Source organism: Lipophrys pholis (assembly GCF_963383615.2).
Source record: "Lipophrys pholis genome assembly, chromosome: 1".
Lineage (NCBI taxonomy): Eukaryota > Metazoa > Chordata > Actinopteri > Blenniiformes > Blenniidae > Lipophrys > Lipophrys pholis.
In genome coordinates, this window is record NC_137635.1 from 38,271,647 (window position 1) to 38,292,813 (window position 21,167).

General features: G+C 40.9%; 1 protein-coding gene across 4 annotated transcripts in view; it reads left to right on the plus strand.

Moving 5' to 3' along the window:
• Positions 1-15,736: 15,736 nt before the first annotated feature.
• Positions 15,737-21,167, plus strand: part of dlg1b (discs large MAGUK scaffold protein 1b) — a 111,854-nt gene continuing 106,423 nt past the window's right edge. For all 4 annotated transcript variants that reach the window (XM_080463837.1, XM_080463839.1, XM_080463840.1 and 1 more), the window contains exons 1-2: positions 15,737-15,891; positions 18,476-18,607. In XM_080463837.1, coding sequence (XP_080319963.1) covers positions 15,873-15,891; positions 18,476-18,607 — 151 coding nt within the window. In that variant the 5' untranslated portion in view covers positions 15,737-15,872. The remainder of the gene's footprint in view (positions 15,892-18,475; positions 18,608-21,167) is intronic.

The window sequence follows — 21,167 nt, forward strand, 5'->3', positions numbered from 1 at the left end:
CCAAAGGGGGCGCTACAAAGTATTAACTATATAGGGTGCCAAGACTTTTGCACGAGCCCTTTTTCCTTTTCTGTTATTTTGAAAATATAAACGATAGAAATAAAAACCAAATTTTTTTGACATTATGGGAATGTGTCATCTATAATATGATGCCTTTTGGAGATATTTTCAGCTTCCCTTGGCTTCATTATTCACAGTTATACACATTTTGACCGGGGTGCCCAAAGTTTTGATCCCCACTGTATAAAAAAATAAAACATGTCAAAAACATCCAAATACTGCATGAAGATGAGTCTTGTTAGGGCCCAGTATGTAACAACGACCCAAAATGTGACAACGACCTGAATTGTTATAAAATATACTGTAATAAAACTGATGATACTGATGATTGGAGAAATAGATCACAGATGATAGAGGACAGAAGACTATAAAGGACTTGGGCAACAGCAATCATATATACATACCATAAACTGTATATAGATCAGTGACGTGCAGTCAGGGTAGGCAGTGCCTACTCAATGCTGAATTGAAATTAATGAAAAATTCATTTTGATTATTTGTTTCAATTATAATATAATTAGAATTTAATTTTCAATTTCCGGCAGCTCACAGTCCCTATAGGTTTGAAAGTATCAGCATGTTGTGCTTTTCATAGCCCGAATGACTCAACGCCGCTATTTACTGGGATGGCAGAGAGCCACTCACTCATGTCTTACTGTGAAGGCCACCACCCTCTCCTGAAGGAGGAGTGGATGTGTGAGTGAATAAATCTAGGTTATCATGGCTTCGGTGCCTGTGAGTATATTTTGATGAGCGTGGAACAAACCGTGTGTCCTTTATGGGTGCCGATGATTTGATATGATTCTCCTGCTTTTATTGGAGTCAATTTAATTTATCTATAATGTTTGTGTGTACTTTTCTGTTTCTATTTATTGGCTCTTTTTCGTTTTGTAATAAATAATATTTGGTTAAATTAAGGTGTTACTAATTGAATCCGGGCCCCGCCCCAGCGTACTACTACAACCCCTCTATTTATTAGCTACTAGCTGTGGGTTACTAACGCGAAAACCATCAAAATGTCCTTTATTTTGAAAATCGAGAGTTTGACTCTGCTCCAAGACGTTGCTGTAAAGGTTACATTAGCGCGACTATAATAATCTCGGAGCGGCTCGCTTCACCAAACAGAAACGAGGGACGGCTGACTTGACCGCAGTACCGTATGTTGTTGGAAAAGAACAAATCTTGTTTATTTATTAGGCTTTATTTTCTTTGGTCAAATTTGCAGTATTGAGTTTCAAACTGAGTAGGTCTATTATACCATCTACTGCTTTACTTAAGGTTATAGTAAGAGGCATGGCATTAAGAAGTATGATTATATAATGTTAAAAGTCATACATTTTTGCATTTTAATCATCTGATATTTAAGTGAAGGATTTTTGTCACATTATTCGTCTTGTCTTTTTCATGTCAGAAAGTTGTTTCCTGAAGAAAAAAAAACGGTTAAATTGCCAGACAACCAAAGTAAATGCAATTTTCACCACAATCAAATTGATCTTGACCAATATAAACATTAAACCGTGCACCTGCGTGTGCTACTAAATTTGTCTTTGTGCTGAAATATTGAGCTTGCTTGTAAGTGTACAGTCCTGTGATGACAGAATCATTATGCTTTAAGACTCAAGCTATTTTGTTGTGGAGAAAGAGGGAGAAGTTGTTTGGGATGTAGTTAATTTTTGACATTTCAATGGGTTAAACTAGTTACGGATCTGTCAGGTTTCCACTATGTGTCCCCCTAATGTTAAACTCATTCCTACACTCTTGCATACAAGTATTAGAAACACTCAAATATAGCGATGTGTATTTCTTAATGATTGAAATACTTGTATATTGTTATAAGGGGGGAAATCCGGGTATTTCCAGCTGCAGAAGCCTGAACTATTCTCGAGACAATTAGGATTTGAGTTGGTCTTTTCTCTTTTCTTTTTGGTGGAGTGATTATTGACATGTGTATGTCAGACAATCACATCATGGAAAAAAAGTTGGGGGGTATTTTAAAATCATGCCTCAAAATTGTAGAATCTTTTATAAATAGTAAGTGGTACAGTAACTCTACTGTAACCATGGATAAATATTGGCATATACACTTCCCACTGCAAACTAAAGCTACAAAGCAGCTAAACTGAATGGGCGAGCTACAGTGTTCTGTATTAACATGGATTTGTGGAGAGTTGAATGGCGAGACAAAGTGTGGTCGAAAAAAAACGTTAAAGCAAAAGACACAACATCCCGGAGCTCTCAGCAGTCCATCACAGGACAAACACAGAGAGACAGACACACTCACAGCGACCTGCAACTTCAGAGTCACCAATAAACCTGAAATGCTAAAAGTTTTTGGACTTTGGCGAAAACCCTTGCTCATGCAGTCTTTACACAAAAAGAGTCCAACTGGGACTCAAACCCACATGAGGCAAGAGTGCCATCCACTACACAACAGTGCATTGTGAAGGTTCAGAAGCCGGTGAATAAATGTTAATTTCTAAGTAATATAGATATCGTTTAAATGCTAAGACATTAAAGAAGCCTTTCCTCTTTGATAGATGACGACCAGACAGGTCTTTTAAGTAATGGACAACCATATTTCTAAGGACAGTCATGTGCAGTCCCTCTCAATCTAGATGACGAGAAGGCATACAATTCTGTGATGAAAAGATTCTGTGACGTATTCATAGACTGTCTAAGAACCCTCTGTTCTTCTCCAACAGTAAGGATCAGAGTCAAAGGTGGTCCTTCAAACTAAAGCTCTCTATTTATATGGTTTTCTTTTTCATTGCATCACTTGTCCAGGTTAACAGAGCGGAGAATCCCCTGATAGGGATTAAAATGATTTATGAAATTTGATTCTAAGCAGAAAATATTCTTGTAACCATTGAAAATCCTGAGTCCAGTTTCCCTCTGCTGATGAACATCCTGGCTTGCTTCCCCTTGACCTTGGCAGTAAGAAAAACAAACAATGTAGGAAGTGAGATAGACACTTTTCAAGATTCATTTGGAGCAATAAACAGCCATGAGTAAGGTATTCAACACTGCAACTGCCTTGTCTTCGGGATAATTATTTATCAGCCCTGCTTGGTTTAATCCAGTTTATGAAGCCAAATGGAAGCACATTGAATTAGTGTTAATGGGCATTCCCATACAGTCCACTCTAGGCTGCTTTGACATCCTGGCCTCATTGGACATGTCAACCACAAAATCCATGTGTTAGTCTTTCTCTGAAAACAGCATCAGATTCAACAGATTATATTTGACAGCGCTGGGAAAAAAGAAGTCAATATAGTTATTTCTGAAGAGGTATGGCAACAACTTTGGAAAAATAAATCCTCATACTCTCACAATAACACGGTTTCTGTCGGAGGGATCTGATTAGATATTTCATGACCCCAAATCAGAAATCAAGATGGAGTGGTTGAAAGGGGTCTTGCTGGAGGGAGTGCAGAGCGTTTTTTGCTATATATCGTATATTAGACTCTCAAGTATCCACGGTATCTTATGCATTATTCAGCTTGATGGTGTCGTAGTTCTGTTTGTGTGCCTTGGACTGTCCCCATGTTGATCTTCCTTCATGTTTCCTGGCTTGCTGCGGTTTCCCCCTCCCTGCTCGTGTTCAGTGTCTTTTTACTCCGTCCTTGTGTCCTCCTCTGTGCTCCTCTTCCTCCCCGATTACCCTCCATCATTGTCTGGTGTGTCTCCTCAGTCCTGCCTCCAGAGTATTTAGGCCCTCAGTCTGTCCCCATGTCTTTGTTGATCCGTCAGTGTTTCCTCTGTGGATGCCGGCTTTGTTCTGTGTTCCCCCTGTGGTTTTGGATCCCTGCAGTTTTGTGTGAGTTTTGTTTGCTTTAATAAACCTTCCTTCCTGTTTTGCCACTGGTTGTGCACATAGGTTCACTTTTTACGGCACCTTTTGGCGATTTCAGAGCTATAGTGACCCTGGCCGTTACCTGTTTTCTGTTCATGTACAACAATTTGAGGGGAAAATCAATCTCAATCATCATCATCAATCTAATTCCTGATTAAAGGATTGTGATGTCAACTTGAATTATGAGCTTTGTAATCTCTGAGGGTGAGGCTCATTTATTGTGGTAGCTATGTGCATGTGTGTATGAAATGTATGAACCAAACCTGGACACACCTTCATTCTGTGGCCTTTGTCCCTGAAGCAATCATTAAAAAAACTGACTGTCCTCAGAGGATCCAACATATCACAAATATACGTAAGAACTCATTTGGTCAGTGTTTTTCTAATGTTGAAGGGAATTTGTTAAAAATGTAACTGTCTTATTTGATGAAGCACAAGCTATTAAAATAAAGAAGTAAATGGAAAAATACCTTAAATTCTAAATTTAGGAAATCTCTGAGATTTTGAATTGACAGTATAGTTTGATTTTGCATCAGGCAGCTTTATTGATCAGTAGATCAGTAGAAGAATAGCTTTTTGCACATGGTAGCATCATAAAGGAGGAAATGAAAATGTTTCTGTCAGTGCTTATGTTTTAACTTTGGAGAGGCAGTGAGCTGTAGAAAAAACTGTTTCCTGGTGTTTCAGAACCTCATGCACTTCAAGATTGGTAAATACAGTGCAACTTCTGATAATTTCGTAATTTTCATGATAATAATCATGATGATAATTAATAAGAGCCTCATTCTAACTGCTGTCAAAACATAAACAATAAATACATTTCCTTGTATTTTCTTCTACTATCCCTTTTATATATTGCAGCTGATATTTTTCTATTCATATTGTTTCGGCAAAACAAAAAACAAAAACATCTGTGATGGTTTATTATGTGTGCACGTAACCATTCTCTCAAACATATCTCTGTTTAGGACATGTATTTGGGTCCCAAACACATGAATTCTACCGTAAATAGGATGTAGCTGTATAGAAATAAGATCAGTCATTCAGCTTCAGTAGCTTCACTTAAGCTTGTACTCTGACTTCTTTAATATGGCAGGGAAACTCAGAAGTAACACGAAGACGTTTCAGAAAACTATTTGTAGTTGTTGGGTTCGTGGTCCAGCAGGAGGCGCTCTTAAACTGATACTCTGACTACTGGTGGTTTCGTTGGGTAAAAGTACACAACCAGGAGCTGTTGCTCTACTGCCATAAACAGTCACGATGACCCGCTGACCCCCTTTGGATGGATGCAGTGTGACTACTGACAGGAATATTTGGATTTAGGGTGAAGTTTATGGAAAACATAAAGTTCATACTACAGTGACATATCATGTTAGTATATAAAAGCATTTAAGTAGCAGAATGTGATGGTGATTTCCCCATCTGAAATATTTGATTGAAGCAAAACCCAACAACAGTGTTTGATTTACCACAACAATCTGTATTCTGTAACTTTGTACCTGGTACAAATATTAGTCTCATGAAGCTTTAATACGAATGTCTAAGTCAATTCTTCTGAAAAAAACATTAAATACAAACTCTCTGCGATATTTTCAATAAAGAGAATGGAATGGAATATCAGAATAAATGTCAGTTTTGATTATTTTACTAAAATTTGATCAATTACTCAATAAAGTATGTGGTTCATTCTCATTACCAAAATGTGTTTAGATTCCTTCATCTGGTTTTTGTTTTTTTCAATCCTTTGTGACAGTCCTCCACAGTCTAGACATCAGATTTTGGCATTTAGCCAGAGGAAACAAACAAATATCGAAGAAAATATTTTTTTCACCCCAGCAGTCATCTGTGATTTACCCTCGGGATTTCGATAATACTAACGTGATACATTTTGAAAGCCAACTACACAAAATATGATACAACATAGCTGATAATCATATAAAGATTAAACTGAAAGTGTAATCAGACATCTTCCAAGTTAAAAATAAGTAAACTGAGAGCACACTTGAGTAAACTTCTTACACAGCGACTATGTGTTTGTATATTTCATGATTTATAATAGATCTTAGAGTTACATGTGATCCAGAATGCTTTGTTTGACCTGAATGTGCACCAAGTGGATCTACAAAAAGGATACAGAATGGGAGAAACTCTTCTAGGTACCTCACTGTGTTTTGTCCACTGAGCACTGATGGAGACATTTTTCTGACCTTTTCACCTTTTTTAACCTTTTAACCTTCTAACCTTTGGCACACACAAAGAAGAATCAGTAGAGGATAAAAATACAACCGCCAGAGTGTTAATCTTCTTCATCCTGCACTCTTGGGTGACAATTGTTGAGCTGATCCTTGCAGAGTGCCTGCTAATTCCACCGTCATTGTTTTGAGTCACCGCGGCACCTCGTGTGGCTTTAAGGTGACAACGGGAGAACTGGCCGATAGAATGGAGGGAGTCGGAGGGCGAGAAACAACGATGTGATTCTGGGCGACGAGTTTGTGCCGTCAGCGGTGACAAAAGCTTCGTTGTTGAAGCTCCAACACGCTGACTGAGCGGTCAGCTGACTGGAGGGGACGCTCATTTAACAGCACACCCTCCATCCAAGATCCTCTGTGACTCTGGTCCGGTGCAGAGATGAGCCAAGACACAGTGTGAAACAGCCTACGTCGAGACACTGCTGCACCATTGTGGATCATATGAGACAATGCATTGTGAGCCAACACTGGCCTCTTGTGCGTACAGACAGGCCCAAGTCTCTGAATCTCTGTGCACTGAGGCTGAGTGGAGGAGTTTGAGCTTGGAAGCTTGTCCAAGGCCATCTGTCCATTCACAAATACTGTAAGCCTGATGCTGTTTTCATCATCATCCAGGCTAGCAGGGGACCGGACAGGATTACCCAGCAGCCTTTACCACCAGCCCTTCATCCAGACTGCATCCCAACGACAAATATTGGAACTCATGGTTTGCAAAACCCAATAACTGAATAAAAACCTCCTCTGTAAAATACAGTTTGAAGGAACAAAATGCAAGGTGGCAGATGTCAACACCAGTTGCTTCGAAACTCACCTGCCCCTTCAGGTGTGCACCGCTGGTCGATACCTCTGAGATTTCTGCAGGGTCAGAGAAGAGGAAGGGAGGGGTTCCTTTTCCAGGCATACATTTCCTTTGATACACTGATATCATGAATAAAAAAGAATTGGTGGATCAGAAGGTAATAAATACAAAACTGAATGATCAAATGTTCTGCAATGCACAACCAAAGATGTAACAAACACAACGGTTGCAGGCTGTATATAATGATTAACCCCTGCTTGCAAAGATAAAGCATCTAATCTGCACATAAGCAAATGTTTATTGCCATTAAATACTCATTGATTGTTAACATTGATAATATTTAATGTGAAACATGTGAAACAATGTCCAGCATCCAACAAGAGTGGTGACATTGTTGGCTCTGCTTTACTGAGTTTTGTTTGTGTTTCGTCCCAGCTGCTGGCAAAGTATCAAATACTCGGAGGGAAGGAAGGAGGATTTTATCCGTCCCACAATGAAAAGTATTTTGCAGAAGAACAGTTGTAAACATGTTGTTGCAGACTGAGGACACAGCCTGGTCCAACAGACATGATGAACTACGTTTCTGTACATCTGAGTCAGCTTTTCTGTGTGGAGTTGGTATGTTTACAATGTGAATATGTGGCTTTTCTGTGTTATTTTGCTTTCCTCCCATAGTCTAAGAACATGTGTTTGAGGTTAATTGGCGACTTTTAATTGCACAAGTATGAGGGTCGGTGCATGTCTCTGTGTTTGCACTGTAAAGACTTCAGTCGAATTCATACTATTTAAATAGCTTCAACAGAATCTGGATGAAGCAGTCAAGAGGGTATAAGGATGGGTATTCTAAAGGTTTTCACCGTGTTTTCAGCTGTTGATGTAAATAAATATTTGAATTTGGTTTTGGTCTTCAGAAAATATATGCCAGTCAATGCAAAGTGAAGTAAACAGGGCTGTGTGTGTGTGTGTGTGTGTGTGTGTGTGTGTGTGTGTGTGTGTGTGTGTGTGTGTGTGTGTGTGTGTGTGTGTGTGTGTGTGTGTGTGTGTGTGTGTGTGTGTGTGTGTGTGTGTCAGGCTCAGGCTGCCAAAGTCCAGATTTATGCCAAGATTAATTATGAGCATGTTGTCCAGATCGGGATGAAAAACTGACATGACATGTGTGGTAATCACATTACAGCATCAGACAGCAGCGCTCACACACTGCAGGTTGTGATGCAGATGGACAAATAATTCCTCCCCTTTCCACATGTTTGTACTGCGGTGTCAGATCCCCACTGCAGGTCCAATGGCTCATATCAACATTGGGTAGAATCAATGAGAAAACTTCATTATTTTTTTCTTGGTTCGCTTTGTTTAAAACATATACAACGAATCAAATAGCCTGACCTGTCGTCACAGTGGATTTATTTTCCATTATTTGAGGGTGGGGGAAATAATCAGTAAGTTCACTTCAGAGCACTTTGTTATCGCATTAAAACAGAGTAGTTTATCCATACAAATAATTCTCTGTTTAACCATTCCCATTTTTTGCGGTTCTGCCATGTTGATAAGACTGCAAGAGTATTGAAAGCTATGTGTGGATCCAATGTAGTTCGTTTGAACGTTTTTATGTAAAAATCAGAGGCAAGTGATCAATTACAATGTGCAATGAGTATCAAACAAAAAAATGCATTCCTGACAAGGCCAGACATCTATAGAAATGTATCTACATTGTAAATGTATCTCCAAATTCTGTTTATAATTCAATGATAGAATCACATGTTTTCCCCATATTTCCATATCTTCGTCACATAAATCTGTGTTCAGATTTTTCTTAGGATTTTCTTAAAGTCTAAAATCTGTTTCTGGTATAACATCTGATTAATCTGATCAAACTGACTTTGATCTTTTCATACAGGCTTTTAGTTTCAGCTGTCAGAAAGTTTGATTGATTGTAGATTGTAGATCGAGTATCAGGATGAAGCTTTCAAACATTACTTCTTCCTTCAAGTCGTGGTCAGCTAAGCTAAACATGATCAAAAGATTAAATTGGACATTTGCCTTGTTCACCAAAAGCAAAAAGCTTTTTTATTTTAATGCGATAATTGTTTTTTCATGTCGTTTACAAAATGGAAACGGAAAATAACATGAAAGTATAGCTGATTGCATCAGTATCTCCTGGTCTTGTTTAGTTCTAAATATTAATGTAGTTTACAGATTGCAACTCTCAAACTCAGATCATCTGTACATGTGCGACTGGCGGTTTTCTAATGAAACTCAAATGATGGCTTCTGTGAATAGAAGCCACATTTTATTGGCAGAATACAATGTGGAAGTTGATCAAACAGGTTTGAAAACACCTTCTCAAAAAAGTGTTAATTTATGGTAATAACACAGATAATCTTGCCACTTCATACGGGTGTGATGAAAATAAGAGTAGGACAGTGTTGCTGCTTCCCTGGCAAGAACATCTGCTGTTAAAAACAACTCGACAAACTACTCAACCTTGCCTGTGTTTAACACACACACAGGAGGTCAATGGCAAATCCAGCTCGCCTTTAAAATAGTAATACTACACGTAATTGTGTTAAATGTGGTATTTTTGAACAATAATGACTTCTATTTTTATTGGAGTCCTTGCTGGGATTTTCATTTATTCCCCTCCATCAGACAAACCGGCTTTCACCCTGCACAAGTTTTAAATCATGCCGAGCAGCGACGTAGTACTTTTTGTTGTTGTTGAATGCCTGACATTCTAATGTTTTTATGAAATATTATTTTTAATATCCCTAGGCAAAATCTGAAGGTGTCTTTTGAGGTGAAAGTTTGAACCTGTGTCAGCTGAAGTGGCATCAGGGGAGAGCTCACCTAAGTTTACAATGGTAAAAGTTTAGGACCCTCAAGAAAAGAGTTGGGAATCACTGGTCAAGTGTTCCGTAGATTCAGGCTAAGGATAAGTCATAGCCTTTCATCACAATATTCAACTCGCACAGTTGAACCATCTGAGACAAAACCTATTCTTCTACATGTGCATTGACAGCTGACGAAAATAATCTATATTTTAAAGATCATCGGGAAGCAACGTGTTTTTATTGATTTGTATGTATGTATTTGACCAACTTTTCGCTAAAACCATTAACCCGAATTGCAGGAAATCTTCATGGATGATTTCTCATCATCCAAGGACCAATCGATTCCATTTCTCGATCCATTTGGGTCACCATTTCTGATTAAATACCAGAAAATTGCAAAGAAAAAAAAAAGTCCTGTACAAAGCAGAGCGAAATGTGCGCACATCTGTGTCAAACAGTGATAACATGAAGCTATTCAATTGCTCATGACAACCAAAGGAAGGAGTCGTGTGTCGGATCAAATAACCTTCTAATTCATTGGTTTCCATGGTGACAAATGTGGCGTTGGCGAAGGTGTGCACTCTTCCGAGTACCCGTTCTCGTTAAATTATATATTTTATCAATCACCTGCTTTTGCCACCTGAGGCCTGTGCTACAGCTCCACCTCTGATCCCCAAGTCCAACCTGCACTTCATCCAGGTACCACTCACAAGATTTCACTTTAGATGAGCGTTCCAACCACAAGCGTGGCTCTTTCTGGATAATGGGCCCAAAAGAATTCACTTCGAGAAGCATGGTTTTTTTTTTACCCTTCACTCATTTCTTTCCCCCCTACTGACATGACTGAGAACTGCTTTAGATCACATTTAAAGGCCCCATAATATACAGTTTTTCAACAATTTCACACAGGTGTCAGAGGTCCAACAACATTGTTATTGAAGTGTATTGCTCCAAATCCAGTCTAAAAGTATCTTTAGTGAGCTCTACTGAGAACATGGTATTTCTGTGACTGTACAATGAGGTGTGTCTGTCCACGCCAGATTGTGTGGGTTTCTATTTTTTTGTGGAGCATGTTTGTGTTACATTTTACCTTTGTATATTTATTGTGGTTGTGTGCTTATGACGAGTTCTTCATTGCATATGCAATAGGTTTATGGTTATACGGGTTTCTATAGAGGTTGAGATTCAGGCTGGTTTTTATTGAGGTGGGTGGGTTTGACATTGTGTTTGGGCTGTAAACAGTGAGCCAGATCTGGCAAACCCTGGAGAAGACTGGGCTTTCCTATACCATGCGCTAATGTTTACAGTGGATTTATCATTATGGCTCGTAGAAGCACTGTCTTTCAAGCATACAGGTCTGAACCAGATTCTGACACATGAGGAGATGCTCATGAAGAAGTTCAGAGTCTGCAGCTGCAGCAAGACATCTCAGGATGGTTAATTATTATAAAAATTGTTTGTCTGAATATGTTACTTAGTTTGGTCGTATGTGTTGTTACAGTTACTCCCGAGTAGCTAATGTTAGCTCCTGCTAACTGTTGTGGTTTTTCATATTATACTGAATTTATCCAGGGTCGAAGTGAGTATCCACTGCTGGAGGGAGTGGTTATTTCCCCGCATGAAGTCACGAAGGGAACTTCCCAGCGAGGAAGATAACAGACTTTCTTCACTTCTCGGGCCTCATGCACAGACTATGGGAACACATGTGACTGTGGGAAAAAAACATTATAAAGCACATGATGAACACAGAGTCAGACCATCCATTTCTCTTATTGATCAGCTGCATCATCTTTGCATTTTTCATCCCAGTTGAATTCTTCTCCACCAGTGTTGAGGTGATGGCCGGTGAGCAGAACGTTCCTCTGCGCTTCAATGTGACGAGCTGGAGACTCTCGGCGAGGTCATTCATTAAACATGGCCGTCTAAAAATAAAGGCCTCCTCCCTCACCGGAACTGCTTCTCTTTAATCTGGGCCAAAGCTTGGAGTGGTTTGCATCAGGACATGAGAGAGACAACATGAGAGACAAAAAGAGACAAAGAGGGCTGCTTCACACAAAGGGGAGGTGGAGGAGGATGTTTCATCTTCATAGTAACCGCTGGGTGGATTTGTACTTCAGTGGCTCCTCAGCATGACCTCTGACACCCAACTCCTCACTACAAAACCTTCAAAGGTACATTATTTTGTTTCACGAAGCAGAGAGTATGTTTTTTTTTTTTTTTTAATGAAATGTATAATGTGATTCTGCACAGAGCCATCAACTATAATGCTCAGCTTCAGTTAATTTGAGACATTTAAACTCAACTGAGATTGCCTATGCAAAAAGAACAATAAATCTGCTTGTTTGTAATTAGTGGCATTAGCAACATGAAATAGAAAATATCGAGACACTTTTTCCATTGATTCAGGACCATACTACACTGCAGACTTCTCCCACAACACATCCACCTGTCACCTACAGAAGTTCTCCGACGACTCTGCCACCGTCGGCCTCATCACCAACGACGACGAGGCGGAGTACAGAGAACTCAACCTGGACTTTGTGGACTGGTGCCAGCGGAACCACCTCCAGATCAATGCCGGTAAAACCAAAGAGCTGGTGGTGGACTTCCGCAGGCAGAGACCCACTCCCCCCCACACCGGTGAACATCCAGGGAAAGGACATTGAGATAGTGGACTCTTATAAGTACCTGGGTGTTCACCTGAACAATAAACTGGACTGGTCCAACAATACCCAGGCTCTCTACAAGAAGGGCCAGAGCAGACTCCATCTGCTGCGGAGACTCAGGTCCTTTTTGGAGTGCAGGGAGCGCTCCTGAGAACCTTTTATGACTCAGTGGTGGCATCAGCCATTTTCTATGGCGTGGTCTGCTGGAGCAGCAGCACTCCGGCTGCAGACAGGAACAAACTGAACAAACTGGTGAAGAAAGGCCAGCTCTGTCCTGGGCTGCCCCCTGGAACCTGTGGAGGTGGTGGGAGACAGGAGGATGCTGAAGAAGCTTTCATCCCTGATGGAGACCGTCTCCCACCCCCTACATGGTACCGTCACATCACTGGGCAGCTCCTTCAGTGACAGGCTTCGCCACCCGCGGTGTCTGAAGGAGAGATACCGCCGGTCCTTCCTCCCTGCTGCAGTCAGACTCTTCAACCAAGCCTGCTCCCAGTAGACCACTGCACACCACAACCGGACAATATCACCCCACTCCAACTGGGCAATAAGTGGTGCAATAACAATAATAATCTATAGAAACGTATCTACTATGTGCAATACATCCACCCCCATATTCTGTACATGTCCACACTTATAGGCAGCGTGTGCATATTTTTATTATATTGTATTTTTATCTGCTTTTTTTGTTTCTGCTATGTGTGCTTCTTTCTCTTTACTATCCTGTTGTACCACTGCAAATTTCTCCACATGTGAGATAAATAAAGGATATCTTATCTTATCTTACTTAACAAAGATTTTTCATCCTCATTCATCTGTTACTGTTTTTGCCTCTTTCTGATATCATCCTCATGTTGTCACCTTTTTTGTTTTCAGTATATTAAATCTACCTGCCCAAGTTATGGGGATGTGATGAATCACTTGACAAAAACATATTTCTGAGTCAAGTTTTTAGTCACTAAAGACCATTATCCTGAACATACTGCCGTAGTAACGGTAACAGAGACTGGAACAACAGCTCACTCTTGAGCTCAGCCCTGAACCAAAACACTCTGCAGCAATCATCCTGCAACGCTATAAGGACAACTCTCTGACTCTCCTTGAGCGGCTCAGTCACAGTTCAGACAGACTGTAAGATTTTCTTTATTTAAAACAAACTCTGGTGGTAAAGCTCTGTTAGTCTGCATCACTTGAGTGAGTATAAATGCCCAAGCCTCACCCTGGTGAACGGCAAGCAATCAGACTCTGATTAAGTGGGTCCATTTACTTGAAACAGACTTTCCTATTTACTGGGAATTTTCACACAATAAATTGACATTTTGGAACATATTTCAGGCTCTCGGTGAATCCACTGAGTGTATTTATCCTGAAGGCATTTGCACAGTGTTACACTGGCATGAAACAAAAATACCATTCATACATCTTGATCCAATTTAAGGTTGCAGGCGCTAGAGCCGATATCAGCTGAGTGTGTGTGAAAGGAGGGAATCATTCTATTACGGAGCAAACACACACCCACACCCACACCCACCAGCTGTTTTAGAGACGAGTTAACTCCAAGTGCATGTTTTTGGACTGCAGGATAATGTCTGGACTGAGCTTTTGTGTGAAGTGTGTATGTATGATCTGTCAGATTTCTTCTCACATTCCAAATACATGTATTTTATAGGGTTTCATATTATTCAACTTTTAAACACTTCCACGTATGTCTGGTTGGTCAATAAACTTTGCATTCAAAGTTTATTGACCAAAATCCAGCTTTTCCTTGATTTTCAGTCATTTGAATATTGGATCATATGAGCTGCATTCAGGATCTGCTGTGTCTGTGTAAGCTGGACTGGTTCCGCCCACACATGCCCATCTTGAGAAGAAGAGGAAGTTTTTCCTTTCGTGGTCAATGGAGCACTTTTAGAAATTGAAACAAGCCAGGGAGAGCGACTACAGATTTGTCTTCACTTCTGGGGCACCATTCCCAGGCTATAATTGACTATCGACCTGCCCAGGCTTAAGTAGCATAGTAGGCAATCCAGATACATTTAGTTCTTTTCCCCTCGAATGTTTTCTTTTTGTCTTTTGGAGTCTCCACAGTGGACATGAATCTTGGTAGTGTTTTTGTTGTATTCGATATGTATTCAAACTCATTGACTTCAGTACATTGAGAAAATGAGTTTCCTTTTTAAACTGTCAGGTTATCTATTGAAGCTTGCAGTATGTGAATACCATTTCTTTTACCATCCATCTCTCTCCATTCTCACTCTCTTGTCAGATCTGTTTCACCTCTTGCTTTTCCCTTTTCTGGTTTTGTCACCTTGTCATTCTTTAAAGCCAAAAGTTTCCATTTCCTCCTCCTCCTGATCCTCCTCCCTGACACTCCTCTTCTCTCTGGGTCTTGTAGGTGAGCTGCATGATTGGGCGGCAGGTTGGAGGGGTAGGCTTTTGGAAATCACATGGTTCCCATTTCCAGCTCCATGAGACGCCATTTTGGAGGAAAGTTTGGGAATTTGTGGACCTGGGGAGGTGCAGGAGGAGGAGGAGGAGGTGGATGAAAAGAAGAAGAAGGAATAAGAAAGGAGGAGAAGGAGAGTTACGAGGGGAAAAAAAGGAAGCAGAGTGAAAGAAGAGAGGAGGGGTTGAACGCAGGGAGAAGTTTGACACGAATGCAGACCGCAGCTGGGAATAAAAATACGCAAAAGTGTGCGAACTAGTGCGGGATAAGTCAGTCTGGGCTTGGCACGGCTCGAGTTGAGGTGTGCCACCAGGCTGGACTTTGAAGTTTATTTTTTTATTTTTTATAAATATATATTTATTTCTGGAGGAACCATCAGAGCTCCGCAGCGGGTCATTTCCTCCACCGCAGCAGCAGCAGCAGCAGCGGCGGCGGTCAGCTCATGCATGCACCGCCTGGCTCGCAGCCTGCACACAAACCCTCACTCTGTTTTTTTTCTTCCTCCCTGGAGTTTGGCTCGGAGCACGTCCCAGTTGGTGAAAGCTAGATTTCCACTTTTCTTTTTTCCGCCTATCGCCCGTGCGTCTCCGCCGCCGTCAGCCTGAAACACCGGTGCGCGGAGCCTCTCTGACGGGGAAGTCCAGCTCGTGGAGTCGGGCAGTTTCACCGGAGCTTCTTGGCCGGTTCTTATTCGGATCTTTAGTTTGAACCGGGACTCCTGCGTGTGTCTCCCGCAGTTTCCCCGGGGCTGTGTGCGGTGATCTCCGCGGGACGTGACAGGGAGTTAGGTTTGTTTGTCGGAGGAGGAGGAACTTGGTGTCGTCGTGGAGGGATTTTCTCCCCCAGCGCCGACTTGGAGCGGTGACAGCGGGGCTACAGCCGGGGGAAGGATCGATACAACCCGTCCTGCGCGGGGAGTGTATGCGGCTGACGCACCAGGAGCTCCGTGCCGAGCCGAGCCAGTCCCTGCCATGCCAGTCCGAAAGAAAGGTAAGCCGCTTTCACTTAACATATTAACTAGCGGGCTAGCGGCTAACTGCTGAGGGAAGACTCGGAGACAGAAGAGCCAGAACACACACGAACACACTTCTAACTCGACCCGGAGGCGAGCCGCACGGCTCCCGGTGGCTCCGCCGAGCCGAGCCGAACCGAGCCGAGCCGAGCGGCTGAAGTGACTCCAAGTGGGGCTAGCCGGTTAGCCGCCGCTGCTAACCAAGTTGTATGTGGGGCACCTTGTCTGGAGAGCTGGCCAACTATAAATAAACTCCAATATTAATCAAATATTTACAAGGTCTTTAACCGCCCACACATGATATGTGAAAGTGTAACTGTAGAATTTGTGAAAATATTTCTTGTCTGCTGGGGACATGAATAAACTTGATTGATTCATAAAAACCTGATCGTTGCCACTGGAGAGTTACTGGAATATGGTGATGCTGCCTGAAACTCCTGTGGTGTCTTCGTGGGTCTTATAACTGTCCAGTTTAATACAATACTTTCTCTATTAATGTTGGGCTCCTTTAAACTTTTAGTCAGTGTAATTTTGTTAACTCCTTTCTTTATAAATGTGTGGCAACATTGACACGTACTGGAGGGAACTTAATTCAAACTTAACTCTTTCCAGTGTTTTGACAACTAGAAAAGGGGAGCATCCAACAAGAAGTTGAGGACTGCATTGTAAATGTAAATCAATGTTTCTTGAGCCTTGAGGTGCGTCTTAACTTTGTTGCTTTGTCCTCACAACTTAAGTGGTTTAATGTCATTGACCACTAAATGATTCAGAATAGGCTCACTCTTTTATTATGACCTTTGTGAGTATGGCATTTTAATCCACAAAGAAACAAATGCTCATCGTAATGACAGCTTACAGCTGTAATGATTACTTTGGGATTTTGAAACAAAAGATTACACAAAATAACATTTATTAGACTGCTCTTTATCCAGTGGAAATGCAGCCTTTCAGTCGGTCAGTGGTTTGAACATCTTAAATTATACTTATTTGAAGTGGCAAAAGTCTGAAGGAAGGTTTGTAAAATTGTACTTTGCATGAGCTGAAATATACAATTAGTGTGATGGGAAACCTCACGTTTTAAAGTGATAGTTTGCAGTATTGGTTTTTATTTATTGTCTTTGGAGTTGCAGATATTTCGTCCCAAGTTTATTTTGTGTTCATCATCAGATAAAGTCTGCTTGGAGTAGACGCCAGTGTATCAGACTGAAAAGTCGGGGTTCGTGGGCCATGAAAACCTCTGAATATGCTGCACTTGAGCTGAATTCAGACTAAACCTAAAATGAAGAGTCAAAGACGGGTCCAACAAATCCCTAATAAACTGACACCAGGGAAGGTTTGTCTCGGCACAGTTCAGGAACCAGGATAGTTGTGATGTTTCACAGGTGGACCGCCACCACTTGCATTTAGCAGCTACATTTAGTTTCTTTCCAGATAAAATGTGATTCTCCCATGATATGGAAAAAAAAAATGGACTTCATTTATGATAAATAAATTGGGTCAGTGATTTCATGGGGAAATTACCTCTTTTAAATGTCTTTTGCACGAAGATGAATAGAAAACTAAATGTAAGCGCTGTAGACGCGCTTGAGAAAATTTCAAACATTCAGAAATGTTTGAAAGATCTCTGGTTCTTGCCTCTGACAATACAATTTTGGTTCTTTTCATTATTTATTGTAACAAATGGAATATATTCATTGAAGACTGAGCCAGAGCTTAGTCTTCTCTCATTTTCCATCTACTTCTTCTGATTTTTTTAATTAAAGTGAATCTGAAAGCAACACTAAGGTCTCAGCTGTTTTTTAATCCTGTATTAAACTTCTCATCTGTTTATGGCTTTTTGTGAAGATTGTCTCTGTTGACCTGTTGCTTCCCTCTACAGTACACCTGATGTACTGACTGGGAAATAAACAGAATTAACAAAATATTGACAAAATATTGTTTTTCTTGAACAGCTGAAAAATCCCCACTTTTTATTGTGACTAATATTTTTTCAATTGTTATTCTGTGTTTAAAGAAAACAAGTTGTCGATGAGTCGTTGTTGTTTTTAAGTGTTTTTGGAACTGCATGAAGCTCATAATTTGTTTTGCGAAAAGGGTTTACCTCACTGGCCTACAATTATGCTTATTCCTCTAATTGAGCAATGAGTTATTTAAAAAATAATTAAATTAAGGAATTGGGTAATTATTTGTCTAAGACCTGTGTCACTACTTTGTGAGGTCTTCCTGACTTTTGGTTTCGTCAGGGATTTGTCATGCTGTGGTTTGTTGGCGAAAAGAGGTCTTTAAATGAGCTTCAACTGATTAATACGGTCATTATAGTAGCGTGTAGTCCTGAACGTGTTCACGTTTGCATCTTTACAGAAACCAGTAGCAAGTGCAGCTCTGTGTTTCAACTCTGAGGGGTTACTGCTGCACCAAAGCAGCTGATTCTTCGCCTGTGTTGAAGCTGCTCTCTGCTGCCATCGTGTCTCAGATCAGTTTACATTCATTGCTTAGGCTTTGCTCTGTCGTATCCCCGACTCACCTCTGCTGCTTCCTCCTCCCTCCTCTCCTGTTGTTCAGATGCGCAGCGAGCTCTGCTGCTGCTGGAGGAGTACCGGGCCAAGCTGAACCACGCCGAGGACCGGCAGCTCCGGCACTCCATCCAGAGGGTCATCGACATCTTCCAGAGCAATCTCTTCCAGGCTCTCATAGGTGCGTCCACTGAAAAGAGTTCACACAGTGCGAACACCCTGCATGTTTGAAACAACCCGATAGAAGCAGAAAAGTTTTCCATCCCTGATGAGAAAGCTAAAACACCTGGAAGTACAGGAGCGGTCTTGAAGTTGTGTGCTGGAGCAAAAACTTCTGTCATGAGTAAAGCTTTAATGCATCTTGGAAGTGATTCATTAGCTTGTTATAGCACTCAAGTGATTGTTCTATATAGTTTAGTGATTTTAAAAACGTACTATCAAAATTAAGAAATCAAACCTGTTATTAATATAAACCAGAAATGGTACATATTTCATTTTGATGCATTTCTTGACATCACAAAACACTCGTCTGTGACGTAAATGAGGCCAGGTACTGATTCGCTGTCGTCACCTGTGGACCCAATAATCAGACTATTGATCAGGGATTTAGATTATTCGTCGATACCTTTTTAATGTAGTCATTGCTTGCTTGGTATCCAGGTGTGGTAATACTAATGTCACTGCTTGCCTTAACTTCTGGTCTGACTTTTTCTTCTGTTGAAGGGGTTCCTGAAAGGTGGAAAAATGTTTGATTTTAGTTGATGACGACAGCTCTTTATTTCTGTTTGACTTGCACAACAGATTGTATTGCAGGATGTTTGAGGGAGACTCAGAAAAGCTGATCTCATTGTTGTGCTTGGTTGCAACTTATTGCCATTCCAATCGGATGAGATTTTATTCATAATGTCTAATAGTTACCACATTACTTTAATAATCAACACATCATCATGTTTCTGTGACTGCGCTGCACTAGCAAGTGTCACTATTAGCTCCAGTGTATATGCTGCAGCTCCATATTGAAACCACAATTACCATTTATTACTCCAAAGATTTAGACATTGTTTGGTTAACGCATGATTTTCATGTAGTTCTAATACATATAGTTATAATTCATATTTCTTTTTTTTATGTCATGCAGTTATGCATTGGTTTGATTATTATGTGTTTTTTTCATGAAGGCATTTCGGAGAAAACAAATCAAGGGTTTTATAAGTTTGAGTCTAAATGTGAAGGATTAAACTTGGGTATATACTGCTGGTTAAACAAGGCAGTGTTATAACACTAACGTTGCATAACGTTCACAATCAGTGAGTTTTCAGGAAAGAACATCAGTTTAACAAAATATTTTAGGTTGGGCGAAATGTTTGCCGTTAGTGACAGCTTGTAGATTGATAAAGATGTGATAGGATCAAGCAGAGTGAAGCAGAAATGAGCCGAATCTTTCTGGCTGTGTCAGGCAGCGTGTAGGTGAGGCTTCTGTTGGTATTGCTCTGTTTCTGCCATTTAATGTTTTCTGTTAAACTCTTAATGTGACTGAAAGCCACGGTTTCTGTTCACTACTGTAGACCAGTTAGCGCTTGGTGATTGTCTGAGTGATAATGTGCCAACAGCTCGCACTGACATCTGTGACCCTGTTGGGTGTGTAGATCTGCCAAAAAGGAAAACAAAACAGGCACCACGGCCAGAGTAGTCTTTGTGTTTGTTTCCTCCGTGTGAGTGTTTCGCGGTGGGGTGAGAGGTCATAAAGTTTGTCAGCGCATCTGTCTGAGACTCTGAAGAAAGAGGACTGAAGGGAGGAGGGCACATGCGATACCCTGGTTCGGAGTAGCTCCTGGTAGGCTGTTGGTTCGAATCCGGTCTGGCCATTTCCACGTGGAGCTTGTGAGTGCTCCCTGTGCGTATGGCTTTTCTCTGGTATTCCTGTTTCACTCAGCAGCCTAAGAATGTGCCTGTGAGGTTGCCTGTGGGTGTGAATGTGAGTCTATTTGCTCTTGTCTCTCTCTCTCTGTGTTTGCCCTGTGATGGATTGGCAACCTGTCCAGCATGTATCCTGCCGTCATCCTTGCTCAGCTGGGAATGGCCAAAGGGCCCTGCGACGCGGAACTTGGTAAAGCAGTGTAAATGAACTTTGATTGAGTATCTAACCTTAAGATTAGGTCATTAGTGTTATACAAGGAAAGCTCAAAAGTAAAATCTGTTGTATGTATGCTGGCGTGACATAATCCATTAACTTCCTGAAGTGTTTATCTTCATCTAAGAGGAAGCGGATCTCCTGAGGTCATTGTCATGATGAGGTGTGTTATTTTGTCAATGAGCAGCAACTGGTTCATAAATGACATCAAACCGACTCGGCTCCAGATATTATATACCAGTTTTTCATGCTTTGTTTATTTTGAGACAAAACTACGGACAGACTGCTCTGATTTTAATAAATCCGTTCCCTAAATTTCTCACCTTGCTGTTGTAAAACTGCAGTCTACTCCAGCTTGGCTGCAAGGCTGCGCTCTGCTGTTTGATGGCTCCATGACAGTTAATTGACTTTGTACCCCAGTAAAGCGCTAATTGGTTTAACAGACAAATGTGTCTGGAGCCGACTGCCGACAAAGTATTCTCAAATCATTCAATCAAAGAAGGTGCGAGCAGTGAGCATTAAAAGTACTTCATCTAAAACCCCTCAATTGTGAAAATTGTACACATTTACAATCAGACTATTAAATTTTGATCAGTCGACTGTCACGATT